Below are 27862 nucleotides of genomic sequence, written 5' to 3' on the forward strand. Positions count from 1 at the left end.
CACCGACACTGGTAAACAGCCATTGGCTGGCTGTTTACCCACGTGATCGGCTGTGATCCTTTCACAGCCGATCACTAAAAATGTAAACAAACCGCGGTAACGGGATGTTACCGGGTTCTCCTCCTCACACACTGATCGTGTGTGAGGAGGAGATTGCGGTAACATCTCGTTACCGCCTACAGTACACATCAAGCACACTGATTCCCCCCCCCCCCAATAAAGAGGACCTGTCACCACCCCTCATAATACCTGTCAATCACAGTCCATCAGAGTACCTGTCACAGTCCATCAGAGTACCCGAGTACCTGTCCCAGCCCATCAGAGTACCCGAGTACCTGTCCCGGCCCATCAGGGTACCCGAGTACCTGTCCCGGCCCATCAGAGTACCCGAGTACCTGTCCCAGCCCATCAGAGTACCCGAGTACCTGTCCCAGCCCATCTGAGTACCCGAGTACCTGTCCCAGCCCATCTGAGTACCCGAGTACCTGTCCCAGCCCATCTGAGTACCCGAGTACCTGTCCCAGCCCATCTGAGTACCCGAGTACCTGTCCCAGCCCATCTGAGTACCCGAGTACCTGTCACAGTTCATCTGAGTACCCGAGTACCTGTCCCGGCCCATCAGAGTACCCGAGTACCTGTCCCAGCCCATCAGAGTACCCGAGTACCTGTCCCAGCCCATCAGAGTACCCGAGTACCTGTCCCAGCCCATCAGAGTACCCGAGTACCTGTCCCAGCCCATCTGAGTACCCGAGTACCTGTCCCAGCCCATCTGAGTACCCGAGTACCTGTCCCGGCCCATCAGAGTACCCGAGTACCTGTCCCGGCCCATCAGAGTACCCGAGTACCTGTCCCGGCCCATCAGAGTACCCGAGTACCTGTCCCGGCCCATCAGAGTACCCGAGTACCTGTCACGGCACATCAGAGTACCCGAGTACCTGTCACGGCACACCAGAGTATCCGAGTACTTGTCACGGCACATCAGAGTACCCGAGTACCTGTCACGGCCCATCAGTGTACCCGAGTACCTGTCACGGCCCATCAGGGTACCCGAGTACCTGTCACGGCCCATCAGGGTACCCGAGTACCTGTCACGGCCCATCAGGGTACCCGAGTACCTGTCACAGTCCATTAGAGTACCGAGTACCTGTCACAGTCCATTAGAGTACCGAGTACCTGTCACAGTCCATTAGAGTACCGAGTACCTGTCACAGTCCATTAGAGTACCGAGTACCTGTCACAGTCCATTAGAGTACCGAGTACCTGTCACAGTCCATTAGAGCACCGAGTACCTGTCACAGTCCATTAGAGCACCGAGTACCTGTCACAGTCCATTAGAGTACCGAGTACCTGTCACAGCCCATCTGAGTACCCGAGTACCTGTTCCAGTCCATCTGTGTACCAGAGTACCTGTCACCGCCCTTCAGAGTACCCAAATACCAGTCACCAAACCATCAGAGTACCTGTCACCAGGCCATCAGAGTACCCGAGTACCTGTCACCAGGCCATCAGAGTACCCGAGTACCTGTCACCAGGCCATCAGAGTACCCGAGTACCTGTCACCAGGCCATCAGAGTACCCGAGTACCTGTCACTAGGCCATCAGAGTACCCGAGTACCTGTCACCAGGCCATCAGAGTACCCGAGTACCTGTCACCAGGCCATCAGAGTACCCGAGTACCTGTCACCAGGCCATCAGAGTACCCGAGTACCTGTCACCAGGCCATCAGAGTACCCGAGTACCTGTCACCAGGCCATCAGAGTACCCGAGTACCTGTCACCAGGCCATCAGAGTACCCGAGTACCTGTCACCAGGCCATCAGAGTACCCGGGTACCTATTTGCAGCCCATGTCTCATAGAATATACGTTGGGGTGTTTACTTTCCAAAATGGGGTCATTTTGTGGGTAATTTCACTGTCCTGGTGGTCCAGGACCTTCAGAAGTGTGATGGGTAGGAATGAAATAAGATGTGTCATTTATGCTCCTAGAACGCCTGAACGTACTACTTCAATGTTCGGCCTCTCTATGTGGCCAGGCTGTGTAAAAGTCCTACACATGTGGTATCGCCATACTCGGGAGGAGTAGCAGAATGTATTTTGGGGTGTAATTTTTGCTATATACATGTTATGTGTTAGAAATATCTTATAAATTGACAATTTTGTGTAAAAAAAAAATGCGTTTTAATTTTTTTCCACATATTCCAAAAACCTCTGGAAAAAAATGAACCGTTCAAAAGACTCATTCTGCTTCCCAGATTATACGTTGGGGTGTTTGCTTTCCAAAATGGGGTAATTTTATGGGAAATTCCATTGTCCTGGTACTCCAGGGCCTTCAAAAGTGTAATAGGTGGTTGAGAAATGAGATGCGTAATTTTTGCTCATAGAACGTCTGAAGGTACTACATCAATGTTAGTGCTCTGTATGTGGCCAGGCTTTGTAAAAGTCTCACACACGTGGTATCGCTGTACTCGGGAAGAGTAGCAGAATGTATTTTGGGGTGTCATTTTTGCTATATACATGCTATGTGTTAGAAATATCTTATAAATTGACAATTTTGTGTAAAAAAAAATGCGTTTTAATTTTTTTCCACATATTCCAAAAACTTCTGGAAAAAAATTAACCATTCAAAAGACTCATTATGCCTCACAGATTATACGTTGGGGTGTTAGCTTTCCAAAATGGGGTGATTTTATGGGAAATTCCATTGTGCTGGTACTCCAGGGACTTCAAAAGTGTAATAGGTGGTTGAGAAATGAGATGCGTCATTTTTGCTCGTAGAACGTCTGAAGGTACTACATCAATGTTGGTGCTCTGTATGTGGCCAGGCTGTGTAAAAGTCTCACACATGTGGTATCGGCGTACTCGGGAAGAGTAGCAGAATGTATTTTGGGGGGTAATTTGTTGTATGCATATGCTGTGTGTGAGAAATAACCTGATAATATGACAATTTAGTAAAAAAAAAAAAAAAAAAAAAAAAAATCTTCATTTTGCAAAGAATTGTGGGAAAAAATGACAACTTAAAAAAACTCACCATGCTACTTACTTAATACCTTGGGATGTCTACTTTGTAAAAAGGGGTCATTTGGGGGGTATTTGTACTTTCCTGACTAGTTAGAGTCTCAAGAAATTAGGTACACCTGATGTACTGAAGGCCTGATCAGAAGTGATGAATTTTCAGTGATTGGCACCATAGATTGTAGACTCTATAACTTTCACAAAGACCAAATAATATATACTAATGTGGGTTATTTTTACCAAAGATATGTAGCAGTATACATTTTGGCCAAAATTTATGAAGAAAAATTACTAATTAGCAAAAATTTATGACAGAAACGAAGAAAAAGGCATTTTTTTCACAAAATTTACGTTTTATTTTATTTATAGCACAAAAAATAAAAAACCCACTAGTGATTAAATACCACTAAAAGAAAGCTCTATTTGTGTGGAAAAAAGGACGCAAGTTTCATATGGATACTGTGTTGGATGACTGAGTAATTGTCATTCAAAGTGTGAGAGCGCTGAAAGCTGAAAATTGGTCTGGTCAGGAAGGGGGTGTAACTGCACTGTACTGAGGTGGTTAAATGGTGTTATTTCCGTTTAATGTCATTTTGTGCAGGGACTGTTCTAAACACGGGAAACACGTGGCACTTCACAGGCATACTACAGACACCCCCCAGGCACCATATTTAAAGGAATATTTCACTTTTTTTTTTTCACTTTAATCGTCATTAAAATCAGTGCTCCCGCCAAAACGGTAGTTTTTAAAACTTTTTTTTGCAGTGACCCATGTCCCCTGAGGCAGGAGGCAGATCGCCAAACCCTTTTTAGCACACTATCTTGCATATTAGCCGTTAAAATTAGCACTTTCCAATTCGAACGTTCGAGTCCCATAGACTTCAATGGGGTTCTAACGTTCGTACCGAACGCGGGGGTCGTTCGCAAGTTCTGGTGCGAACCGAACCGGGGGGTGTTCGGCTCATCCCTAATTATAACAGAAAGTAAAAAATATTCTTTTTTTTTTTTTAAATTGTCGCTCTTTTTTTGTTTATAGCGCAAAAAATAAAAACCGAGTTGATCAAATGCCACCAAAAGAAATCTCTATTTGTTGGGAAAAAAAAAAAAAGATGTCAATTTTACTTGGGTACAACGTCGCCCGACCGTGCAATTGTCAGTTAAAGTGACGCAATGCCGTATCGCGAAAAATGGCCTGGTCATTAAGAGGGTAAATCTTCTGGAGCTGAAGAGGTTAAACAACCCTTAACCAATGACAAGTGTGATAAATTACCACACCAGAGAATGTGGTAGTTACCGAACAATTGAAAAAATACCTAATTTCTTATTTAATGCAAAATTCTTAGTGAATTGAACTTTCACAACTGATTTGCCGCATGTAATATATTACCGCATTTTATTTTCCATTATTTAACTCTTAGTGAATTGACCCCCATTGTGTTAAAAAATATTATCCTTCAAATTTTGTTGTCACTGCGGTCAAAAATAAACTTCATCCCACTAATGATTGGAAGATGGAAAAATTCCATCAATATTCTGCTATTGTATGGCAGGTCTGACTGCAGATTTCTTCCCTCATCATTTCCTCAGGATCTCCTCCTCCAATGTTCTCCTCCTCAAATGTTCTCCTCCTCAAATGTTCTCCTCCTCCAATGTTCTCCTCCAATGTTCTCCTCCTCCAATGTTCTCCTCCTCCAATGTTCTCCTCCTCCAATGTTCTCCTCCAATGTTCTCCTCCTCCAATGTTCTCCTCCAGTGTTCTCCTCCTCCAATGTTCTCATCCTCCAATGTTCTCATCCTCCAATATTCTCCTCCTCCAATGTTCTCCTCCTCCAATGTTCTCCTCCAGTATTCTCCTCCTCCAATGTTCTCATCCGCCAATGTTCTCATCCTCCAATGTTCTCCTCCTCCAATATTCTCCTAATCCAGTGTTCCCCTCCTCCAATGGTCTCCTCTGAAGTTCTCCTCCTCAAATGTTCTCCTTCTCCGATGTTCTCCTCAAATGTTCTCCTCCTCCAGTGTTCTCCATCTCAAATGTTCTCCTCCTCCGATGTTCTTCTGCTCCAGTGTTCTCCTCCTCCAATGTTCTCCTCTGATGTTCTCCTCCTCAAATGTTCTCCTCCTCCAATGGTCTCCTCTGAAGTTCTCCTCCTAAAATGTTCTCCTTCTCTGATGTTCTCCTCAAATGTTCTCCTCCAGTGTTCTCCACCTCAAATGTTCTCCTCCTCCGATGTTCTTTTGCTCCAGTGTTCTCCTCCTCCAATGTTCTCCTCTGATGTTCTCCTCCTCAAATGTTCTCCTCCTCCAATGTTCTCCACCTCAAATGTTCTCCTCCTCCGATGTTCTTCTCCTCCGATGTTTTTCTCCTCCGGTGTTCTCCTCCTCCAATGTTCTCCTCCGCCGGTATTTTCCTCAACCAATGTTCTCCTCCACCAATGTTCTCCTCCTCCGATGTTCTCCTCCTCCAAAGTTCTCCTCCTCTAAAGTTCTCCTCCTCCAGTGTTCTCATCCTCCAATGTTCTCCACCTCAAATTTTCTCCTCCACCAATGTTCTTCTCCTCCGATGTTCTTCTCCTCCAGTGTTCTCCTCCTCCAATGTTCTCCTCCTGCAGTGTTCTCCTCAACCAATGTTCTCCTTCTCCGATATTCTTCTCCAATGTTCTCCTCCTCTGATGTTTTCCTCCTCCAGTGTTCTCCTCCTCCGATGTTCTTCTCCTCCAGTGTTCTCCTCCTGCAATGGAACAAAATGTTACAGCGCACACATGTAAAAAGACATTTACCTCCAGCAAGGCATATTTAAAACACCATTAGACATTTTCAAAAAACATTATAAAAAAATATGGGGATTTGGTCACACCATATTGTATACGGTGCTTAAGCCCACTTACTGTGACAAAGTACCCCATGATTAGTGGGTCCATAGAATGGGAGATCCGGCTTCTCTGAACCATGGGAGCCATAGGCCGCGTACACACGTGCGGACTGTTCGCCCAACTAAGTTCCTCAAACAGTTTGAGAAACAGTCCGTCCAAACTTTTGAACGAACGGACTTGCCCACACACGGCACTTTTTGAGCGGACTAATTACAGCGGACTAAGTTCGCCAAACAGTCCGCTCAACTTTTGAAATGAACGGACTCACCCACACACGCGAAGGACAGTCCGCTCATTTCGAGCACGTCTCCAGGTAGGCGGGGCCCGTGAAGGAGACGTGGCTGGCTCCGCCGCCTGGTATGGAGTTAAAGGGAACCCCAACGCCGAAAAAAATCGGCGTGGGGGTTCCCCCAAAGTCCACAACAGACCCTTGTACGAGCACGCTACCTGGCCGGCCAGGAAAGGGGGGCGAGCGAGCGCCCCCCCTTCTGAGCCGTACCAGGCCGTGTGCCCTCAACATGGGGGGTGCCTTGGGGAAGGGGGGCCGCGCGGCCCCCCCACCCCAAAGCACCTTGTCCCCATGTCGATGAGGACAAGGGCCTCTTCCCGACAACCCTGGCCGTTGGTTGTCAGGGTCTGCGGGCAGGGGGCTTATCGGAATCCGGGAGCCCCCTTTAATAAGGGGGCCCCCGGATACCGGCCCCCACCCTATGTGAATGAGTATGGGGTACAATGTACCCCTACCCATTCACCTGTGAAAAAAAGTACAAAAAAAAACACAACACAGGGTTAAAATATTTTATTGCACAGCTCCGGGGGTCTTCCGTCTTCGGGGGTCTTCTCGCCGGACTCCTCCGCTATCTTCTTGTAGCTCTTTTGCTAGCGGAGGAGTCCGGCTTTCTTCCTCCCCGCCGCCGGCCTCTTCTCCCGACTTCGGGGGTCTTGTCCCCCTCTTCGGTTCTTCTGCCGGGCCACCGCGCCTTCTTCTAGCTCTTTTACAGGCGGTGGCCCGGTCTTCTGTCGCCGCTGTCGCCGCCTTCCGTTCTTCTTCTTCTTCTTCCCCAGGAGATGTTGCCTCGACGATCTCTCCGGCCGGAATGCCAGAGCCGTGCTGCGCGGCCACTTATATAGTGACAATGGGGCGGTGTCACATGGTATATGTCACATGGGTTGGTGTCACATGGTGACCCCGCCCCCTTACGATGTCATAGTCCCCATGTGACATCAACCCATGTGACCAACCCATGTGACATATAGCATGTGACACTGCCCCATTGTCACTATATAAGTGGCCGCGCAGCGCGGCTCTGGCATTCCGGCCGGAGAGATCGTCGAGGCAACATCTCCTGGGGAAGAAGAAGAAGAAGAAGAACGGAAGGCGGCGACGGTGACAGCAGCGACAGAAGACCGGGCCACCGCCTCTAAAAGAGCTAGAAGAAGGCGCGGTGGCCCGGCAGAAGAACCGAAGAGGGGGACAAGACCCCCGAAGTCGGGAGAAGAGGCCGGCGGCGGGGAGGAAGAAAGCCGGACTCCTCCGCTAGCAAAAGAGCTACAAGAAGATAGCGGAGGAGTCCGGCGAGAAGACCTGCAAAGACGGAAGACCCCCGGAGCTGTGCAATAAAATATTTTAACCCTGTGTTGTGTTTTTTTTTTTTTTTGTACTTTTTTTCACAGGTGAATGGGTAGGGGTACATTGTACCCCATACTCATTCACATAGGGTGGGGGGCCGGTATCCGGGGGCCCCCTTATTAAAGGGGGCTCCCAGATTCCGATAAGCCCCCCGCCCGCAGACCCCGACAACCAACGGCCAGGGTTGTCGGGAAGAGGCCCTTGTCCTCATCAACATGGGGACAAGGTGCTTTGGGGTGGGGGGGCGCGCGGCCCCCCCTTCCCCAAGGCACCCCCCATGTTGAGGGCACGCGGCCTGGTATGGCTCAGAAGGGGGGTGCGCTCGCTCGCCCCCCTTTCCTGGCTGGCCGGGTAGCGTGCTCGTACAAGGGTCTGTTGTGGACTTTGGGGGAACCCCCACGCCGATTTTTTTCGTCGTTGGAGTTCCCCTTTAAGTCCATACCATGCGGCGGTGCCCGCAAAGTCTCCTTCGCGGGCCCCACCTACCTGGAGACGCGCTCGAAATGAGCAGACTTTTCTCCGGGGGGAAACAGTTCGCTCATTTCGAAAGTACAGCGGACTGGCACACACATGGGCGGACTGTCCCCTCAAACCAAGTTTCAGCGGACAGTTTTACGGAAATTCCGTAAGACTTTGTTCGTCAGACAGTCCGCTGAAACTGTCCGCTGAAGCCCACACACGAGCGGACTGTCCGCTGAAACACTGTTCAGCGGACAAAGTTGGGCGAACAGTCCGCCCGTGTGTACGCGGCCATACACTCCTCTATATGGGAGAACTAGAGGTCTCCCCCCATGAAACAGGTGGACACTAATGAGAGGCACTTGATGAGGGAGTGGGGTGCTCCACACCCAAAAGGATTTGGTCAGAATCCGTACAATAGACAAACAAGATATTTGGGGGGCACACCCTAAAAGATGCATTAAAGATGGTGCAGCCATAAGACCATACAACAGAATAAAATATTACAGCGCACACATGCAAAAAAGACATTTACCTCCAGCAAGCCTTATTTAAAACACCTAAACAGGTCCTACACTATCCATAGACTGTGACTCTTCTCCATGTGTGCGCTGTAATATTTTGTTTGGTTGTATGGTCTTATGGCTGCACCATCTTTAATGCATCTTTTAGGGTGTGCCCCCAAAATATCTTGTTTTTCTCCTCCTCCAATGTTCTCCTCCTCCGGTGTTCTCCTCCAGCGTTCTTCTCCTCCAATGTTCTCCTCTTTCAATGTTCTCCCCCTCTGATCTTCTTCTCCAATGTTCTTCTCCTCCAATGTTTTTCTCCTCCAATGTTTTTCTCCTCTGATGTTTTTCTCCTCTGATGTTCTCCTCTTCCAATGTTCTCCACCTCCAATATTCTCCTCCTCCAATGTTCTCCACCTCTGATATTCTCCACCTCTGATGTTCTCCTCCTCCCATGTTCTCCTCCTCCCATGTTCTCCTCCTCCCATGTTCTCCTCCTCCCATGTTCTCCTCCTCCCATGTTCTCCTCCTCCCATGTTCTCTTCCTCCAATGTTCTCCTCCATTCACCTATACAAGACGTTGTGTGTTTTTTAGATGAATTTGTGTTACTAATGCAATTTCTTAACTCACCTCTCTTCTCTTATTTCCACATCCAACAGCAAAATATAGATCTGTGAGCTTCTGCACAAGTAAGGAACATTCTTTTTGTATTATGATGTGATTGTTTATTAACAAATGTTCATTATAATTCAGTAAAACCAGAACAAGTCCAAGTTTATACTCATTACTAGTCTGATTGTTATAGAAGGATTCAAAGTATGAATAATGTTACATTGCTGTAACTTGGCCCAATGGAACAATGCACAGAATATACCATACCGATCCCTCTAAAAACTGGAAATCACTGTATATACATTACTACTACGCTGTTACTACACCACTATGACATCTTTTACTACACACCTACTCCACTGCTACTACACCACTATTACACCACTATGACAGACTCTACTACACCCCTGCTCCACTGCTACTACACCACTACACCTACTACTACACCACTACTAAACCACTACTACATCACTAGGACATCTGATACTACACCTCTTCTACACTGTTACTACACCACTATGACAGTCTCTACTACACCACAGCTCCACTGCTACTATACCACTACTACACCACTAGAGCACCCTTTACTACACCTCTACTACACCCACTACTACATCACTAATACACCACTTTGACATCCGATACTACACCACTACAACCCCCTCAATTCCACAACTACTACACCATTGCTACACCACTACAACCCTCTCTATTCCACGACTACACCATTACTACACCACTACAACCCCTTGATTCCACAACTACTACACCATTACTACACCACTACAACCCCCTCTATTCCACAACTACTAAACCATTACTACACTGCACCACAATCCCCTCTACTCCACAACTACCACGCAACCACTACACCATTACTATACCGCTACAACCACATCTATTGAACAACTACTACACCATTCATACACCACTACAACCCCCTCTATTCCACAACTAAAGGCCCGTACACACGGTCGGACTTTTTGACAACAAACATGCAAATTAGCTGTTTTGGAGCAACATCCGACTGTGTGTACGCTCCATCGGACAAACTTTTTCTGTTTTCATCGGACTTTTGTTGGCTCTGCGAACGGACAAACTTTTTGACAACAGAAGTCCGATGGAGCAAAGTCCGACCGTGTGTATGCAAAAGCATCGGACTTTTGTACAAGGTACAAACACGCATGCTCAGAACCATTGCAAACGATCAGACTACAATACAGAAGTTGACCAAAGGTGGCGCTGGAGTCATTGAACGTCCTCTTTTGAAGTGGCGTCCGTACGTTGTGACGTCACCACGTTCGTGTTTGTTGTCAAAAAGTCCGACCGTGTGTATGCAATACAAACTTGTGGACAACACACTTTGTACAAAAGTCCATGGAAAAGTTTGTACAAGTCCGACCGTGTGTATGGGGCTTAACACATCATTACTACACCACTACAATGCTACTACATAGCAGCTTCTATGTTGCTACTACGCCACTACTATAGTGATCTCTATTAGCTTCCGGGTCCCATACTGCTCATGCAGATAGAATAGCACTCACCATCAGGCAATCTGTAAAGCCCCATACACACGGTCGGACTTGTACAAACTTTCCCGTGGACTTTTGTACAAAGTGTGTTGTCCACAAGTTTGTATTGCATACACACGGTCGGACTTTTTGACAACAAACACGAACGTGGTGACGTCACAACGTACGGACGCCACTTCAAAAGAGGACGTTCAATGACTCCAGCGCCACCTTTGGTCAACTTCTGTATTGTAGTTCGATCGTTTGCAATGGTTCTGAGCATGCGTGTTTGTACCTTGTACAAAAGTCCGATGCTTTTGCATACACACGGTCGGACTTTGCTCCATCGGACTTTTGTTGCCAGAAAGTTTGTCCGTTCGCACAGCCAACAAAAGTCCGATGAAAACCAAAAAAGTTTGTCCGATGGAGCATACACACGGTCGGATGTTGCTCCAAAACAGCTAATTTGCATGTTTGTTGTCAAAAAGTCCGACCGTGTGTACGGGCCTTTACACTAAAGCGATTAATGGATCAGAATGTGACCAGTTCTACATGGACCGGTTGAATTCTGGTCCATGTGTGGCCCCTGTGGTTGAACAGTCATTTATCACTCAATCAGAACTGCAGGCCATAGATTGTCAGAATACAATTTAGACCAAGTAGAAATAAGTAGCTGCACACCAATCTGTCCAGCAGGTTTATTGAAAGACTGCCAGCAGGACTATAACAACAGGCCAAGGAGTGACAATACTTCACACTTACATTGTGCTTCTGGTGGATTATCATACTCACCTGGAGTAGCCATCCGTCTCATTGCTTCAGAATAGAATGATACACTGTGTGTGTATGGGGAAATTGGGTCAGTTTTTTTCCATTCAACCCATTGGCTGAACAAAAAAAAACAACAACTGGCCCGTGTATGGCCAGCTTTTGTGAGTACAGGGTGTCATGTACCCGCCCCCTCAAGGGAGTGACCCTCCAATCACAATGTACTAGTGTAGAGAGAGGCACTGATATCACCATGCCAGTACTGCCCCCTTCCTTTCTCCCTTCTTTCCTTCCTCCCTTTCTTCATCCCTTTCTTCATCCCTTTCTCCCTCCCTCCCTCCCTTACTTCCTCCCCCTTTCTCCCTCCCTCCCTTCCTTCCTCCCTCCCCCTTTCTCCCTCCCTTTCTCCCTTCCCTTTCTTTATCCCTTTCTTCCTCCCTTCCTTCCTTCCTCTCTCCCTCCCTTTCTTACTTCCTCCCTTCTTCCCTCTCTTTCTTTCTTCCCTTCCTTCCTCCTTCCCTTTTTTCCTCCCTTCCCTTCTCCCTCCCTCCCTCCTTCCCTCCCTTCCTCCCTCCCTTCATCCCTCCTTTCATCCCTTCCTTTCTCCCTTCTTTCCTCCCTTCCTTCCTTCCTTCCTTCCTTCCCCCCTTCCTCCCTCCCTTACTTCCTCCCCCTTTCTCCCTCCCTCCCTTCCTTCCTCCCTCCCCCTTTCTCCCTCCCTTTCTCCCTTCCCTTTCTTTATCCCTTTCTTCCTCCCTTCCTTCCTTCCTCTCTCCCTCCCTTTCTTACTTCCTCCCTTCTTCCCTCTCTTTCTTTCTTCCCTTCCTTCCTCCTTCCCTTTTTTCCTCCCTTCCCTTCTCCCTCCCTCCCTCCTTCCCTCCCTTCCTCCCTCCCTTCATCCCTCCTTTCATCCCTTCCTTTCTCCCTTCTTTCCTCCCTTCCTTCCTTCCTTCCTTCCTTCCCCCCTTCCTCCCTCCCTTACTTCCTCCCTTCCTTACTTCCTCCCTCCCTTCCTTCATCCCTTTCTTCCTCTCTCCCTTCCTTATTTATCCCTTCCTCCATTCCTTCCTCCCTTCCTTCATCCCTTCCTTCCTTCCTTCTCTTCATCCTTTCCTCCCTCCCTTCCTTCCTTCCTTCCCTCCTCCCTCCCTTCCTTCCTCCCTCCTTCCTTCCCTTTTTCCCTTCCTCCTTCCCTTTCTCCTTCCTTTCCTCCCTCCCTTCCTTCCTCACTTCCTTCCTCCCTTCCTTCTTCCCTCCCTTCCTTCCTTCATCCCTTCCTCCCTCCCTTCATGCCTTCCTCCCTCTCTTCATGCCTTCCTCCCTCCCTTCCTTGCTCCCTCCTTTCCTCCCTTACTTCCTCCCTCGCTCCCTTTCTCCCTTCATCCCTCCCTCCCTCCCTCCCTCCCTCCCTTCCTTCCATCATCCCTCCCTCCCTTCCTTCCTCACTTCCTTCCTCCCTCCCTTCATCCCTCCCTCCCTCCCTTCCTACCTCCCTCCCTCCCTTCCTACCTCCCTCCCTTCCTCCCTCCCTCCTTCCTTCCCTTTCTCCTTCCTTTCCTCCCTCCCTTCCTCACTTCCTCCCTCCCTCCCTTACTTCCTCCCTTACTTCCTCCCTCCCTTCCTTCATCCCTTTCTTCCTCCCTCCCTTCCTTCTTCATCCCTTCCTCCATTCCTTCCTCCCTTCCTTCAACCTTTCCTTCCTTCCTTCTCTTCATCCTTTCCTCCCTCCCTCCCTTCCTTCCTTCCCTCCTCCCTCCCTTCCTTCCCTTTCTCCCTTCCTCCTTCCCTTTCTCCTTCCTTTCCTCCCTCCCTTCCTCCCTTCCTTCCTTACTTCCTTCCTCCCTTCCTTCTTCCCTCCCTTCCTTCCTCCCTTCCTTCATCCCTTCCCTCCCTTCATGCCTTCCTCCCTCCCTTCCTTGCTTCCTCCTTTCCTCCCTTACTTCCTCCCTCGCTCCCTTTCTCCCTTCATCCCTCCCTCCCTCCCTTCCTTCCATCATCCCTCCCTCCCTTCCTTCCTCACTTCCTTCCTCCCTCCCTTCATCCCTCCCTCCCTCCCTTCCTCCCTCCCTCCTTCCTTCACTTTCTCCTTCCTTTCCTCCCTCCCTTCCTTCCTTACTTCCTTCCTCCCTTCCTTCTTCCCTCCCTTACTTCCTCCCTCCCTTCATGCCTTCCTCCCTCTCTTCATGCCTTCCTCCCTCCCTTCCTCCCTCCTTTCCTCCCTTACTTCTTCCCTCGCTCCCTTTCTCCCTTCATCCCTCCCTCCCTCCCTTCCTTGCTCCCTCCTTTCCTCCCTTACTTCCTCCCTCGCTCCCTTTCTCCCTTCATCCCTCCCTCCCTTCCTTCCATAATCCCTCCCTCCCTTCCTTCCTCACTTCCTTCCTCCCTCCCTTCATCCCTTCCTCCCTTCCTTCCACAATGAATAGATAGTTGTTTTTTTAACTTTGGAATTTGTACAGAAATTGCTTCTACTTAGAATATTATCTGACGTATGAAGGATAAGAAGATCTGTCATTATAATGACGTCATCCCGCAGCTCCACTGCAATTTAATAATATCATGTCATACATAGTAATCATTAGAGATTTGCATCACAAACAAATTCATTTTATTTCAGATTCATTCGGCAATCATTTAATTCCATCACATTCATTATGTTAGAATGATTTGTGTTCAGAATTTGTTTTGTATTTTCGGTATTTCTTTTGTACCTTCGTGGTTCCAAATCAATCCGTAATTTCGGGAGATTGGATTTCATTTCTCACATCCTTGTATTATTTTGGTGACTTTCTTGCGACTTTGATATTTTGGGACTTTGGCCAATCCTAACAATACAGAATGCGACATGTATTACAGAACTCATAGAACCCTCTGAAGTCGTAAAGAAATAAACCAAATGAATTTGTTGTTTTAGTAATCATTTTCTTTGGATTCTTTGAAATTCATGACTATTGTGATTTGTGACCTTTGTGACCCTTAGTAAATGAATCTTTGTATCCGTGTCACACTTCACACTGATTGTTTCTGTTCATTTTATCCAGAAACCTGGCGAAGATTCAAGAGCTGGATTACTGGTGGTAAGGAGACTTCACCTTCTGCCTGTATACGGCTACAATCACATTAAGTATCACGTTTTCTGTAATTTAGAATATATATATATATATATATATATATATATATATATATATATATATATATATATATTACCAAAAGTATTGGGACACCTTCCTTTACATGTACATGAAATTTAATGACATCCCAGTCTTAGTCCGTAGGGTTCAATATTGAGTTGTCCCTTTGCAGCTCTAACAGCTTCAACTCTTCTGGGAAGGCCGTCCACAAGGTTTAGGAGGGTGTCTACAGGAATGTTTGACCATTCTTCCAGAAACGAATTTGCAAGGTCAGGCACTGATGTTGGATGAGCATCCCTGGCTCACATTCTCCGTTCTAATTCATCCCAAAGGTGTTCTATCGGGTTGAGGTCATAACTCTGTGCAGGCCAGTCAAGTTCCTCCACCCCATACATGCTCATTCTTGTCTTTATGGACCTTTCTTTGGATCCAGGGTCCCACAGGTCGTACTTGCGTCAGACTCTGGCGTTCTGAACAAGACAGCAGGAAGGGAGGCTGCTCTAGAAGATGTGAAAATGTTCATACTGATGCAATCTCAAAATGTGACTTGCATGTGATTTCCTTGTTACATATCTACATAGTTACATAGTAGGCAAGGTCGAAAAAAGACCATCAAGTCCAATCTATGGACTTGCTTGCGTCTTGCTTGCAACTTCCTTGGGACTTTTGTGATTTAACATTGCAGTCTATGGCACTCAAATTGCACCAAAGTCGTAGAAAAACAGTGCAGGATTTATTTATTTTTCTGTCACTGTGACTAAACCCTCGTACACACAATCGGATTTCTCGATGGGAATTGTGTGATGACAGGCCTGTTGGCGGAAAATCCGACCGTTTGTACGCTTCATCAGACAATTGTTGCCGGATTTTCTGCAGACAAATGTTGGAGAGCAGGCTTTCTAAGCGTGTGTACACAAGTCCGTCTGACAAATATCCAAAGTACGAACACGCATGCTCGGGAAGGAATGCTCACCAGACACAACATTAGCAGAAGGTGCCCAAAGGGTGGCACTAAAGAGCTGAAAACCCAAGTCGTTTTGTGTTTTGTTGGCCAACAATTGTGTGCCGTTTGTATGCAAGACAAATTCCTGGCCAACGCCCTTCAGACCAAAGTCCTGCGCTTTGTCTGCGGAAAATCCGATCTTGTGTACGAGGCTTAAGAGAACACCCAATGAAATGAATGTGCTTTGGCTTGCCTAGCCACTTTAAGTGCTAAAAGTCACATAATGAGTTGCATCAGTGTGAACTAGAGCTTATAAAGAGCCCCTCAACATAGTGAAGGGCCCCAGGAACAGTGGAAAGGGCCCAAGCCAAGGGGGAAAGGCACTGGGCTCAGAGCAAAAGGCCCGGGACCAATGGAAAGAGCCCTGACACCAATGGAAGGGGCCTGGAGACTGATGGAAAGAGCCCTGACACCAATGAAAGGGCCCCAGGACTGATGGAAAGAGCCCTGGAACCAATGGAAGGGGCCCAGGGACTGATGGAAAGAGCCCTGACACCAATGGAAGGGCCCCAGGACCAATGGAAAGAGCCCTGACACCAATGGAAGGGGCCCAGGGACTGATGGAAAGAGCCCTGACATCAATGGAAGGGCCCCAGGACTGATGGAAAGAGCCCTGACACCAATGGAAGGGCCCTAGGACTGATGGAAAGAGCCCTGGCACCAATGGAAGGGGCCCGGGACTTATGGAAAGAGCCCTGACACCAATGGAAGGGGCCCGGGGACTGATGGAAAGAGCCCTGACACCAATGGAAGGGGCCCAGGGACTGATTGAAAGAGCCCTGACACCAATGGAAGGGGCCCAGGACCAATGGAAAGAGCCCTGACACCAATGGAAGGGGCCCGGGGACTGATGGAAAGAGCCCTGACACCAATGGAAGGGGCCCGGGGACTGATGGAAAGAGCCCTGACACCGGACTGATGGAAAGAGCCCTGACACCAACGGAAGGGGCCCAGGGACTGATGGAAAGAGCCCTGACACCAATGGAAGGGGCCCAGGACTGAAGGAAAGGACCTCAGGAGCAGAAGAAAGGGGTCCTGAAAGTCCTGAAAGTTCTTGTTACGCCTCTGCCAAGAGGTGGATGGAATGGAATGGCAGAGCACCAATAAATGGCAAGTAGCAGATACTGCAAACCAAATCAACTCCAGGATGTATTAAAAAAGGATATTAACCCATTCAGGTCCTGGAATAATTTGAATCTTCACCATCAGATCACATTTTGGCATGCACCAGTGTAAGCAGCTAAAGTTATTTAACCATCTAGAATACAAACACAATTTCCCCCCCCCCATTATTCCCCGACATTGATGAGGACTTTTATTATTTTTAGGTGTCCCCTGATTATATTCTTTATATTAAGACAGATAGATTGAAGAGTTCTAACTAATCGATAAGCTGCCTTAAATGGCATCACTTATATTAGAATGTATGAGATATATATATATATATATATATATATATATATATATATATAGTTGTACTGTGACATATGAATGGAGGCGGAGTCACTCATTCTCTACATGTTCTCTGTGTGTTTCACTTTTTGCAGTGCCAGAGGAGCCAGAAGATATCATTCTTAGAGATCAATCATGTAAGTAATGCTGATGATGAGTCGGTGAATGGAAATAAAATAGTGCGGGCATTTATGTGAATGGAGGTGTGTGGATCTGTCGCGGCTTCTTGTCACAGAGAGATCTCAGCACTGTGCTGACCCGGGGCAGTGATATGGGGGATGGGGCGGAATGCTAGAGCACCAATAAATAATGCAACGCCAAATCAACGCTTTTGTTATGTTAATGGGGTATTAACCCATTCAAGTCCTGGAATAGTTAGAACCTTCACCACCAGACCGGATTTCGATGTTTTGGTAAGCACAGGTTTCTGCGGATAAAGTTATTTCACCATTTAGTATAAGATGATCTTCACACCGTTATTTCTTAGCACATAGCAGGCCTTTGGTTATTTTTAAGCGTACCTTGATTATAGTTTTTTTTTTTTTTTTTTACTATACTACGCAAACAAATGGACAAAGATGTAAAAATATGCCGCTTTCATTGGGGGTGGGTCAGGATGGAGACTGGCGTGAGTGAGTGAGTAGGAGTGTGAGTGTGTCCGAGCTCCTAGCCTCCGCCCTGCGATGTGAGGAACGCAGCCCGCTGGTGGATACAGCTGCTGTTTCCTGGCTCCCTCTAACGTAACTTCGTAATGAACGTTCAACTTGGAGCACACGCTTTCACGATTGCTGCCCAGCACTGACGGAGATCGCCGAAAGAACCTGAGGAGGACTCCGCGGTAGGTTTCGCTACCGCGGGAGCCCGGTCGGAGATCCGGTCGGAGATCCGAGGATAGACGAACGCTTAAAACGCCGCACGAGGACACGCGGAGAGAGCTCTACGACTGCCTCGGACGAGCAAACTTCCAGGTGACATCTGCCAGCCCCGTTGATGAAAGAACCCTGGTCGCAGAGTGGTGAGAAACGCTATATAATCTAGCGGGACGGAAGTTAGAACCTGTGTAGTTGAGACTTGGTTACTTCTGATTGCTGGGAATGTTTGCTTCTCCCCATCTGCTTTGTTTCTGATAATCGCTGGCCGAAGCGTGCTCGCCCCACAAACATAATTAACGTGGGATTCAGGTGTTGTGAGCTTGGTGAATTGGCTGGCCCCCTTCAAGGTTCTCTTGTTAAAAAATTGAGCCTTTTTGCTGGGAGAATTGATTTAGCGATACAAACTGCTATATTACCAACTTCCGCTGGCTTAGTGACTCCTTCACGTGGACTTTACCATGCTTAGTAAAAGAGCGGTAGAAGATATATCCCAGGGAGAGGGGAATCAAAAAACGCGTGCCGTCAAAGAAAAACTAAATCAAGCCTCTGCGGCTTTGAAACTTGAGCGTTATGCACATGTAACTTCCCCAGGTAGGAAAGTCCAACACCATCCACCAAGTCAATCTAAAATGCAGGGGATGGTAGGTGACAGAAGGAGTGCAGGCCGCCCCTCACTGGACCCTGGTACCCCACTGCCGGGAGGTGGGATAGTTGAGCTATCCCAGGAGGACAACAGGACAGCTCAAAAACCCAGGGGGGGTGGGGAACCGACTTTACGAGAGATACTGTTGGCGGTTAATGATTGTAAGAATTCTATTTCTGGGCTGGATAGCCAACTGAGAAATATCCAAAATGAACTGCATGCTATGAGTCAGCTATTAAGCAACACCATCGATAGAATTGACGCCCTAGAGGGAAGATTAAGTACGGTGGAAGACGAATTATCCCCCCTGCAGGAAAAAATAGCTACACTTCAGAAACAAATTGTCGCACAGGCAGCCAAAATTGATGACATGGACAACAAGAACCGCAGGAAGAACGTGCGACTAATTGGCCTGCCAGAGGGAAGCGAGGGGCTTGACCCCGTAATTTTTTTGGAAAATTGGTTCAAGGAATTACTGGGAGATGTCTCCTTCTCTTCGCTTTCTAGCATCGAAAGAGCCCACAGAGTTCCTCTTAGATCTCATCTATCAGAGGGACGCTGCAGGCCAATGATATTGAAATTTGTTAATTATAATGATCGAGCAATTTTGATGCGGAGGGTCAGGGGATTGGGAGACATCTTCTACAAGGAGACTAGGGTGTCATTTTATCCAGATTTTTCACCGGACTTACAGAAACAGAGGGCGGAGTTTATTCCTGTTAAACGCACCCTGAAATCGCATAAGATAATGTATGCCCTATTGTACCCAGCCCGACTCCGAGTGTCTGCTTTGGGCTCAACAATTTTTTTTAACTCCCCGCAAGAGGCCGTGAACTGGCTGGAGGACCATAAGGAGGCCCTTTAATGATACTTAGAGTCGGCCTGTATTAATCCCTTTTTTTTTTTTTTGTTTGTTTTGGTTGTTGGGGGGGGGGGAGGTAGTTTTCTCTGGAGAGGTGGGAAGAGGGGGGTGTGGGGGTTGGGGGGGGGGGCTGCAAGGGGGAATGCAAATTTTTGTATGTGTATTTTTGGAAATAATTTTGCTTATGTACCCATCCTGTTGAAAGATTGTGGAGCTTTAATGCTACAGCTTGTTGCTTGGGTGAGATGGGTAAAACGATATAACAAATTGATTAGGAACTGGGTAAAACACTATGGATTATAGAGCACTGCGATTTCACAAGGTGAATTAATAGTTATATAACTTCACATTAGAAGTATTTAATGAGGAGTTATGGATGAGTCGGGAGGGCGGGGTTTGAGGGAGGGGGAGGAGGAAAAAAGAAGGGAATATATCTCCCCTTTTTTTTTTTTTATGTACTATGAGTAATCGAGCACTATAGGATGATCCACATTGTGTACAAAGATATGGTTATAGGTATGGTGGGAAGGCGGGGGGGGGGTTCTACGAGAGAATATAATTTTATGTAGGTATATTATCGGAAATAATTTTATTTGCAAGCCCATCTCGGTAAAGGAATGGGGAGTTAAATTGTCGCTGTTCGTTGCTTGGGCGAGGTGGGTAAAATGAAATGATATAACAAATTGATTAAAGTTGGGGTATAGTATTATAGATATAGAACACTGCGATGCCATAGGGTGAATAATTAGTTCACACAATTCTACACTAGAAGGGGTTATGAGGTTTTATAGCCGAGTTGGGAGAGTGGGAGTTGGGGGGTGGGGATCTACATATAAGCCTTTTTTTTTTTTTTTGTAGGGTATGATTGGTGCTATGGAGGGATTACGATCCCACCCTATAAGAATTTTGATGGGGGGTGATAAGATCACGTGGGGGGATGGTGAGCTCGGACATTTCTGAATGGGATATGATTATACTGGCTACAATTGAGCCCCCTAAGGGTGGCTCTGATGGGCAGGGTTGGGTGGGGGGTGGGAGGGAGGGGAGTCTTCGAACACACGCTGAGAGTAACGGGGTGGCGTGGAGGGACAGGTTGAGAAGGGGAGTGGCGATGGGGAGAGGAAGCGGTTCCCTCCCCCCTTTCCCCCTCCCCTCCATGGGCATATTAACCACTGGAGCCGATGGGCAGGAGTAATATTATTGGAGTTGATGGGTAGGTGGAATATAACCTCGTGGAACGTGAGGGGCTTGGGAGACCCTAAGAAACAGAGGTCTGTGATGTTAGAGGTGGAAGGAAGGGGACCTGGCTTGCTTTTTTTGCAGGAAACCCATCTAACCCCAATTAAGGCCCCTCTGCTCCATGACCGGAGATTCCAGGCATACTACCACTCCTTTCATTCATCGTATTCCCGAGGCGTGAGTGTGTTAGTAAGGAAGGGCATGGATTTTTTATGTAAAGAGTCCCAGATAGATGGGGAGGGGAGATTTGTTTTCTTGCACTGTCAGGTGGCTGGGCAAGAATGTATCCTAGCTAATATCTATATACCCCCTCCTTTCAAACTAGAGGTTATGGATACATTTCTCATGTTCAGCCTGGGTAAAATGGGTGTTCCATGGATAATTGCTGGTGATTTCAATGAAACTATAGATAAACGCCTAGATAGATTCCCTTGTCCAACCGGGAATAGAACAGGTCCATTACGCAAATTTCTATTGGAATTTGGTCTAAGAGACATCTGGCGCATGCGACACCCCCAGGATAGGCAATATTCCTGTTTTTCTAGTACCCACCAGACGTTATCAAGAATAGATATGGGCTTGGGGAACAATGAGGCAATGGGAGTGGTGGTAGACATAGAATACGGGGTACGGGGGATCTCAGACCATTCCCCTTTGTTTATAACTTTGAACACGGGAGAGTGCGTCCCACTGAGAGAGTGGAGAATAAACCCCGCTTGGCTGGAACTAATCGATAGATCCAACCTTTTAGGGGATCAAATAGGGGAATTTCTCCAGACTAACAGGGGGACAGCGGCATCTGGAATGGTTTGGGATTCCCTAAAAGCCTTTCTTAGAGGAACACTCATACAGAATATTGCAATAACAAAACGGGAATCCCGAGACCAAGAGGGGAAAATTCGAAATGATGTTATTCAGGCTGAGAGAGAGTTTGTGGAGGATCCATCGCCGGGGAAACAACAGATTTGGGAGGACAACCAACAGATATACAAAATGGCACTTCTAAAAAGGGTAGAAAATCAACGTATTTTCCAACGCCAATATTATTTTGGCGAAGGGGAGAAGGTGGGTCGAGCTCTTTCTTTATTGACTCGTACCAATAGTTCCCCCACAGGAATACAGGCAATTAAAACACAGAAGGGTGATCTTGTCTTTAGGCCCTCCGAGATTATGAAGGTACTGGGTGATTACTACAGAACCTTATATAAATCAACCACACAGGGTCGGGAGGGTCTGGCCACTAATTTTTTGCAGCAAACAGATATTCCTGTGCTTTCAGACCAGGATAAATCGAATCTAGATTTACCACTTACTTTGGAAGAATTAAAATGCGCAATGAACAGCATGCCCAATTATAAATCCCTTGGTCCTGATGGCCTTCCAGTGGAAATTTATAAGCGATACAGCGAACAGCTGATGCCGGCACTACTGGAAACGTTAAATTATGCACTAGAGGCGGGGGAACTCCCCGTTCAATGCGTGAGGCTAATATCACCCTAATTCTTAAAGAGGGAAAGGACCAACAAGAGGTCTCGTCATACCGGCCGATATCTTTGCTATGTTCAGATATAAAAATTCTAGCCAAGGCCCTAGCAACCCGGTTAAATAGCTGTATACATAAATTAATACATCCAGATCAGTCCGGGTTCATCCCGGGCAGAACAACTAATACTAATATTAGGAGGGTTTTTCTAAATTTACAAATACCTAGAGATAGCGACAACCCAGGTGCCATATTAGCTTTGGATGCTAATAAGGCTTTTGACAGCCTGGAGTGGGACTACCTCTGGGGCTTATTGGAACGTTTTGGCTTTGGCCCCCAATTTATCCAATGGGTAAAACTACTATACAGGGGACCCAGGGCCAAGATTAAAATGGGGACCCTATTTTCTGAAGTGTTTTATCTAGAAAGGGGTACGAGACAGGGATGCCCGTTGTCTCCCCTCCTGTTCGTGCTAGCTATGGAACCCCTGGCTGTGATGGCGAGATCACGCTCGGACATCCGGGAATTCCGGCGCGGACTGGAGGAGGAGAAGCTGGCTTTGTTTGCTGACGATGTCTTGTTTTTTCTTGACGATGTACGCTTCACTCTGAATAGTGTAGTACGGCTGATGGATGAATTTGGGCAGCAATCAGGCTTGGTCATCAATTGGAGTAAATCAGCCCTTATGCCACTATCGGAGTTTGAAGACCAAATATCGTCTATAACCGAGGGACTAGAAGTGGTAACTAAGCTGAAATATTTGGGTGTTTGGATTCCCAGAGAGATAGACCGGTATGTTGAGGAGAATTTGGTACCATTACTGGCAAAGCTGAAGCAGAAGGTCAATAGCTGGTGTCGCCTTCCCCTGTCGGTAGCGGGGCGGTGTAACTTAGTAAAAATGATTTGGCAGCCACAGATTCTATATATCCTCCACAACTCCCCAGTCTGGATTAACCAGAAATGGTTTAACAGACTGGAGGGATTAATTTGAGAATTAATATGGAAAAAGAGACAGCCTCGGATTCGGCTGCGGACGCTGCAGCTCCCTGTGGAAAAGGGAGGAGTAGCGATGCCACATTTAAGGACATACTTTCTATCAGCCCAGCTCCAGCATTTGACGGGGGCTGGACTGGAAGGGGGTGACTGCCCAAATCATAAATTGATGATTAACAATGCATATCATAGAACTCTAGCTGAAGTCCTGGAGGCTAACTCATTTGCTTGTAAATGCCCCACCAATGCCTTGGCAAGGAAAGGCAGATAGCTAAGCAACTCTTGGCCTATGGGGGGGTAACTGAGTATACCCCCCTATGGAACAACGGAGAACTGGCTGAATTAAATAGTATAGCTCGGTCCCTGGAGTGGGAGAGGAGGGGGATTAGAAGACTGGTGCATCTCTACCAGGGGAACACTATAAAATCTTTTGAAGACCTTCGCCAGGAATTCGGCATCTCCAATAAAACATTTTATATATATTTGCAAGTGAGGCATGGGATACATTCACAGTATGGCACACTTACTATTAAGAGGACAAAGAATCCCCTGTTACAGAGATTTCTCGAGCAAGGACAAAAAAAGGGTCAGATCTCTAGCCTATATACAAAACTCAGAGATAAAGTGTTGAATGGAGAGGGACCGGATAAGAGTAGGAGGGGATGGGAGGAAGACCTGGGACCAATTGGGCAGGAACAATGGGACGAGATCCTAGCACAGGTGAACCTGGTGTCTATCTCCCCATCGCAGCATATGTTCCACAAGTTTTTTCTATATAGGGCATACTACTCCCCAAAAAAATGCGGAGGATAAGTAGAAAGTCTAACGGGGAATGCCCTAGATGTGGAGCACCAGGGGATCTGCTCCATATGGTATGGAAGTGCCCAAAACTATACCGGTACTGGATAGAAATTGTACACAGAATTAATAGGATCTTCAACATTACCTTAGAACCTGAAGCTAGGACTTGTCTATTAGGGATTATGGAAAGGGGTGGAATCTCTGCTGTAACAAAAATATCTATATTAAGATGCCTGTATCAGGCCAGACGCTTAATTGCGATGAACTGGCAAGCAAAGAATCCTCCAAGCATGTATAAATGCCATCAATTCTATAATTTGGTGCGAACGGGCAATGTACATTAGGCAAAATAACCTTAAAAAATTCAAGCTGCTATGGAATCCATGGTTGAGGGACATCGGCTACCCCCTAGATGAGATAGCGGAGGATAGGATCTAGGGCGCACCTATTGGTCTTAGGCCTGGCGCGTCATGGGAGCCTACTGGAAGTTCCCTATTTCTGTTCCTGAATGGATTTGCCACTCCGCTATCGGCTAGCCAAATAGGCTTGACTGGATTTAACAGCGTGTGTTCGAAGAACAGGGTAATGGGGGGGAGGAGGGGATAGGTTTACAGGTGTGTTAGCAACAATAAGAGGGCCAGGTATGGTTACGCCATTGGCGCTAAACTATATCTTTGGAAGCAAAACTTTGCATTCTTTGTTGATATATACACTTTCTTTATGTTTGGAAAATCATGTTTTATCCATGTATGTGTAAATTAAATTTTTTTCTTAATAAAAAATAATATATTAAAAAAAAAAATATGCCGCTTTAGTATAACTAGTTTAAGACATGGGACATACTACATCGTCCATACGTCCAAAAACCATTGTCATAGTACACAGAACATGTGCAGCAACTCTGTTCAGACAGGAGATAGAGAGATACAAAGTAACATTATTTATAAACATTGATCAAACAGGAGATACAGAGATACAAAGTAACATTGTTTATAAACATTGATCAGACAGGAGATGAAGAGATGCAAAGTAACATTGTTTATAAACATTGATCAGACATTTTACCTTATTCCTCTTTTAAGGTATTATGTTGATGTTTTTAGGTTTCTCTCTTTGCCATTCATAGTTAAACTGTTCTTTTTGTCTTGCTTGTCCATTCATGCAGTGCCTGTTCATAGTCCAGATATATCTTAATATTATATACAGAAGATCAAATGAGGGAGATGAAGGGGTCAAACTGTTGATACCACATCCCAAATGTATATACAAAGAAAAAAGGGGGGGGGGGGGCTAAAGAGGTAACAAACATCGGGACTTTAACGGTATCGAGCATATAAGGGTCAAAATATCAGTAGTAAAACTGAAGACATATTTTAGAACTTTTATTACAAAAATATAAAAAATATACACAAATAACAAAGGTACATCCAAACAACAGGATATATAAATGATCCAAACTGAGTCAAATTAACCTCTACCACTTTCGACATGTTTCACTCAATTAGAGTTTCTTCAGGAGATTGGTGGCACAGTTCTTTTATATACTGTAATAATAAGACACGAATGAAAAACATTCTGTTTAAAATACATAGTAGTTTAACATATTATATGTAGGAATATGAACATGGAAGCAAATGCAAATCAAAACAAAACAAAATAGAAACTGCAAGGACATAAACAGCGTGTGGTCAGGAGTAAGGACAACCAAGTCTCACCTCAAATTGTTAGGAGTCCAAAAATTGGAAAAATAATGATCATAAAACAAAGTGATGAGAAAAAATGGAGAACAGCCCCATACGCAGGGGAACAACAGATTAATGATGCTTGCAGAGAGATCTCCCCAAGTATAGAAATCTAAAGTAATCAGAAGGTATATATGCATAAGTACCTCAAAACATAGAAGCCAAGCAAGACAACAAGATGCCTCAATGGAGAGGGTATTACCTCTAAGTGGTTGTTAAAAGACGTAGAATCAATATGGAAAGATCTGGGCTACAGTAGCCAGTAATTAACGTGCCAACAAGACTAGGAGACGTCAGTAATTGACGGCAGACCAAGTGCTGGATCACAAATCTAAATGGGAAATATAGATATAATATATAAATAAATATGAACATAATTTCGTTTCTGGGTAACAGGTAAATTAATGTTCGCCCAAAAGTAATGGTGATGAGAATCAAACTATATATATTACCCCAGCATTGAGAAGATAAAGAGACCTTGGATGAGGGGAACAGTCCGATGCCGTCCCTCACTGGCCGTCTCCGCAGAGAGTAAGGCACCGGGTGCTGCCTTATAAGAGATCTCCCCGACTCGGCGGCATCTGACATCACCGCCGAGTCGCGGGCGGAAGTTCAGCCTCGATGCCAGACCGGAAGTCCGGAGGAATCTTCCGCGCATGCACCTGACGACGCTAATTGCGTCATCGGCGCATAGCGGCCATCTTAGGACATCTGTTGCCCTCATCTTGGACAAGAGGGCGGACGCCACGGAGTAATGGGGATTGGTAAAATCCCAAAACCCCCATTCAGCACCGGGGAACAGAAGTCCAACATCCACCAGAGGGTATGGCAGCAAAGCTTACAAATAGGGCAGACCACAGGGGGTGATGATTGATTGGCAGCGCAACCCGTGGTATGCCCTGGGTGCCCATGCAAGCTTGCAGCTGGGGAACCCATGGAAAAAAAAAGGGGGGACATGTAAATAAAAAATGTATTATTATTAAATAATAAATTATTAAATTTAAATTTATTAAATTATCTTAAGAATAGAACAATCAATTCATTGTAATCTATAGCGTGAGAGTAAATCCTGGTTTCCATCTCTTATGACCACATGCTGAATTAAATATATAATACATAAAGTATTACAGACATAGATATTATAAGTACGCAGATGTGTTACCTAAAATGAAAAAAAGAGAAGAAAGAAAAAGAGAGAGACAAAAAAAAATTGAATTTACCAATTACAAAAAATATTTAAAACTCAGAGCATCATTTAAATTAGGGGCGGTAGTAGCTCTCAAAGTGAAAATCCACTGTGATTCCCTTTGTAGCAAAATACGGTCATTATCACCCCCCCTTTCCCCGGGCGGTATAGATTCAAGTGCGAAAAAGTGCATAAGAGTCTCATTGAAAGCATGGTATAAACCCATATGTTGACTGATAGGTGTTTCCATCTTCTTCACACGCATCCGAGACATGGTCTCGGATGGGGTGGAAGAAGGAACGTTTGGTCTTGCCAATGTAAAAAGCATTACAATCACACATCATAATGTATACTACACCTATCGATTCACAAGTGGCCAAAAAGTTGGGTTTAAAAAATTGGCCATTGGGTAACAAAATGTGTTAAAACGCATAGATAAAATGACAAAAATTGCATTTATGGCAAGGTCTAGTACCAGTTTGTTTGGTACCAGAGATTGCCATTGGGGCATAATGACTCCGTACTAAAGTATCTCTAAGGGATTGGGATCTTCTGAATTTGATTGCAGGGCGATCGCCCAGATGTTTAGATACAGTGAGGTCAGCTTTGAGGCGGTACCAATATTTTATGAAAATATTGCGTACTTGAAGCTGTTGTCCTGAGAAGCGAGTGATTAATCTCATCCCAGTGTCAGACTTAGGTGTCTTATTACCATGGATAAGGATCAGTCCACTTTGTTTTTTGGCTCTAAGGTAAGACCTTTTCAAGCATTTATTGCTATAGCTGCGCTGACGTAAATTTGGAGTTGCTTTGCCTCCTGTTCAAAGTGGACTTCCTCACTGCAATTCCTTTTAAGTCGAAGATACTGACCATACGGTACACTTGCTATCAAAGGTGCTCGATGGGAACTTTTTGCATGTAATAAAGTATTGGCTTCAGACGATTTGCGAAATAAAGCGGAGCCTATACTGCCATCAGAATTGAGGAAAATGTATACACCTAGGAAAGTGAGGTGAGACTGACTTCTTTCCATGGTAAATTTGAGGTTGAAGCAATTTGTTTTTAAACTTTCAAAAAATAACAAAAG

General features: G+C 46.1%; 1 protein-coding gene across 2 annotated transcripts in view; it reads left to right on the top strand.

Annotated features, from left to right (window-relative positions):
• The window catches only part of LOC143957723 (cytosolic phospholipase A2 gamma-like), a 204947-nt gene that overhangs the window by 151216 nt on the left and 25869 nt on the right, over positions 1–27862 (top strand). For both annotated transcript variants that reach the window (XM_077467424.1, XM_077467423.1), the window contains 3 exons: positions 9137–9166; positions 14410–14445; positions 17050–17091. In XM_077467424.1, coding sequence (XP_077323550.1) covers positions 9137–9166; positions 14410–14445; positions 17050–17091 — 108 coding nt within the window. The remainder of the gene's footprint in view (positions 1–9136; positions 9167–14409; positions 14446–17049; positions 17092–27862) is intronic.

This window comes from Lithobates pipiens, unplaced genomic scaffold, assembly GCF_037356315.1.
Source record: "Lithobates pipiens isolate NorthernLeopardFrog02 unplaced genomic scaffold, aLitPip1_a1.2 Scaffold_55, whole genome shotgun sequence".
Lineage (NCBI taxonomy): Eukaryota > Metazoa > Chordata > Amphibia > Anura > Ranidae > Lithobates > Lithobates pipiens.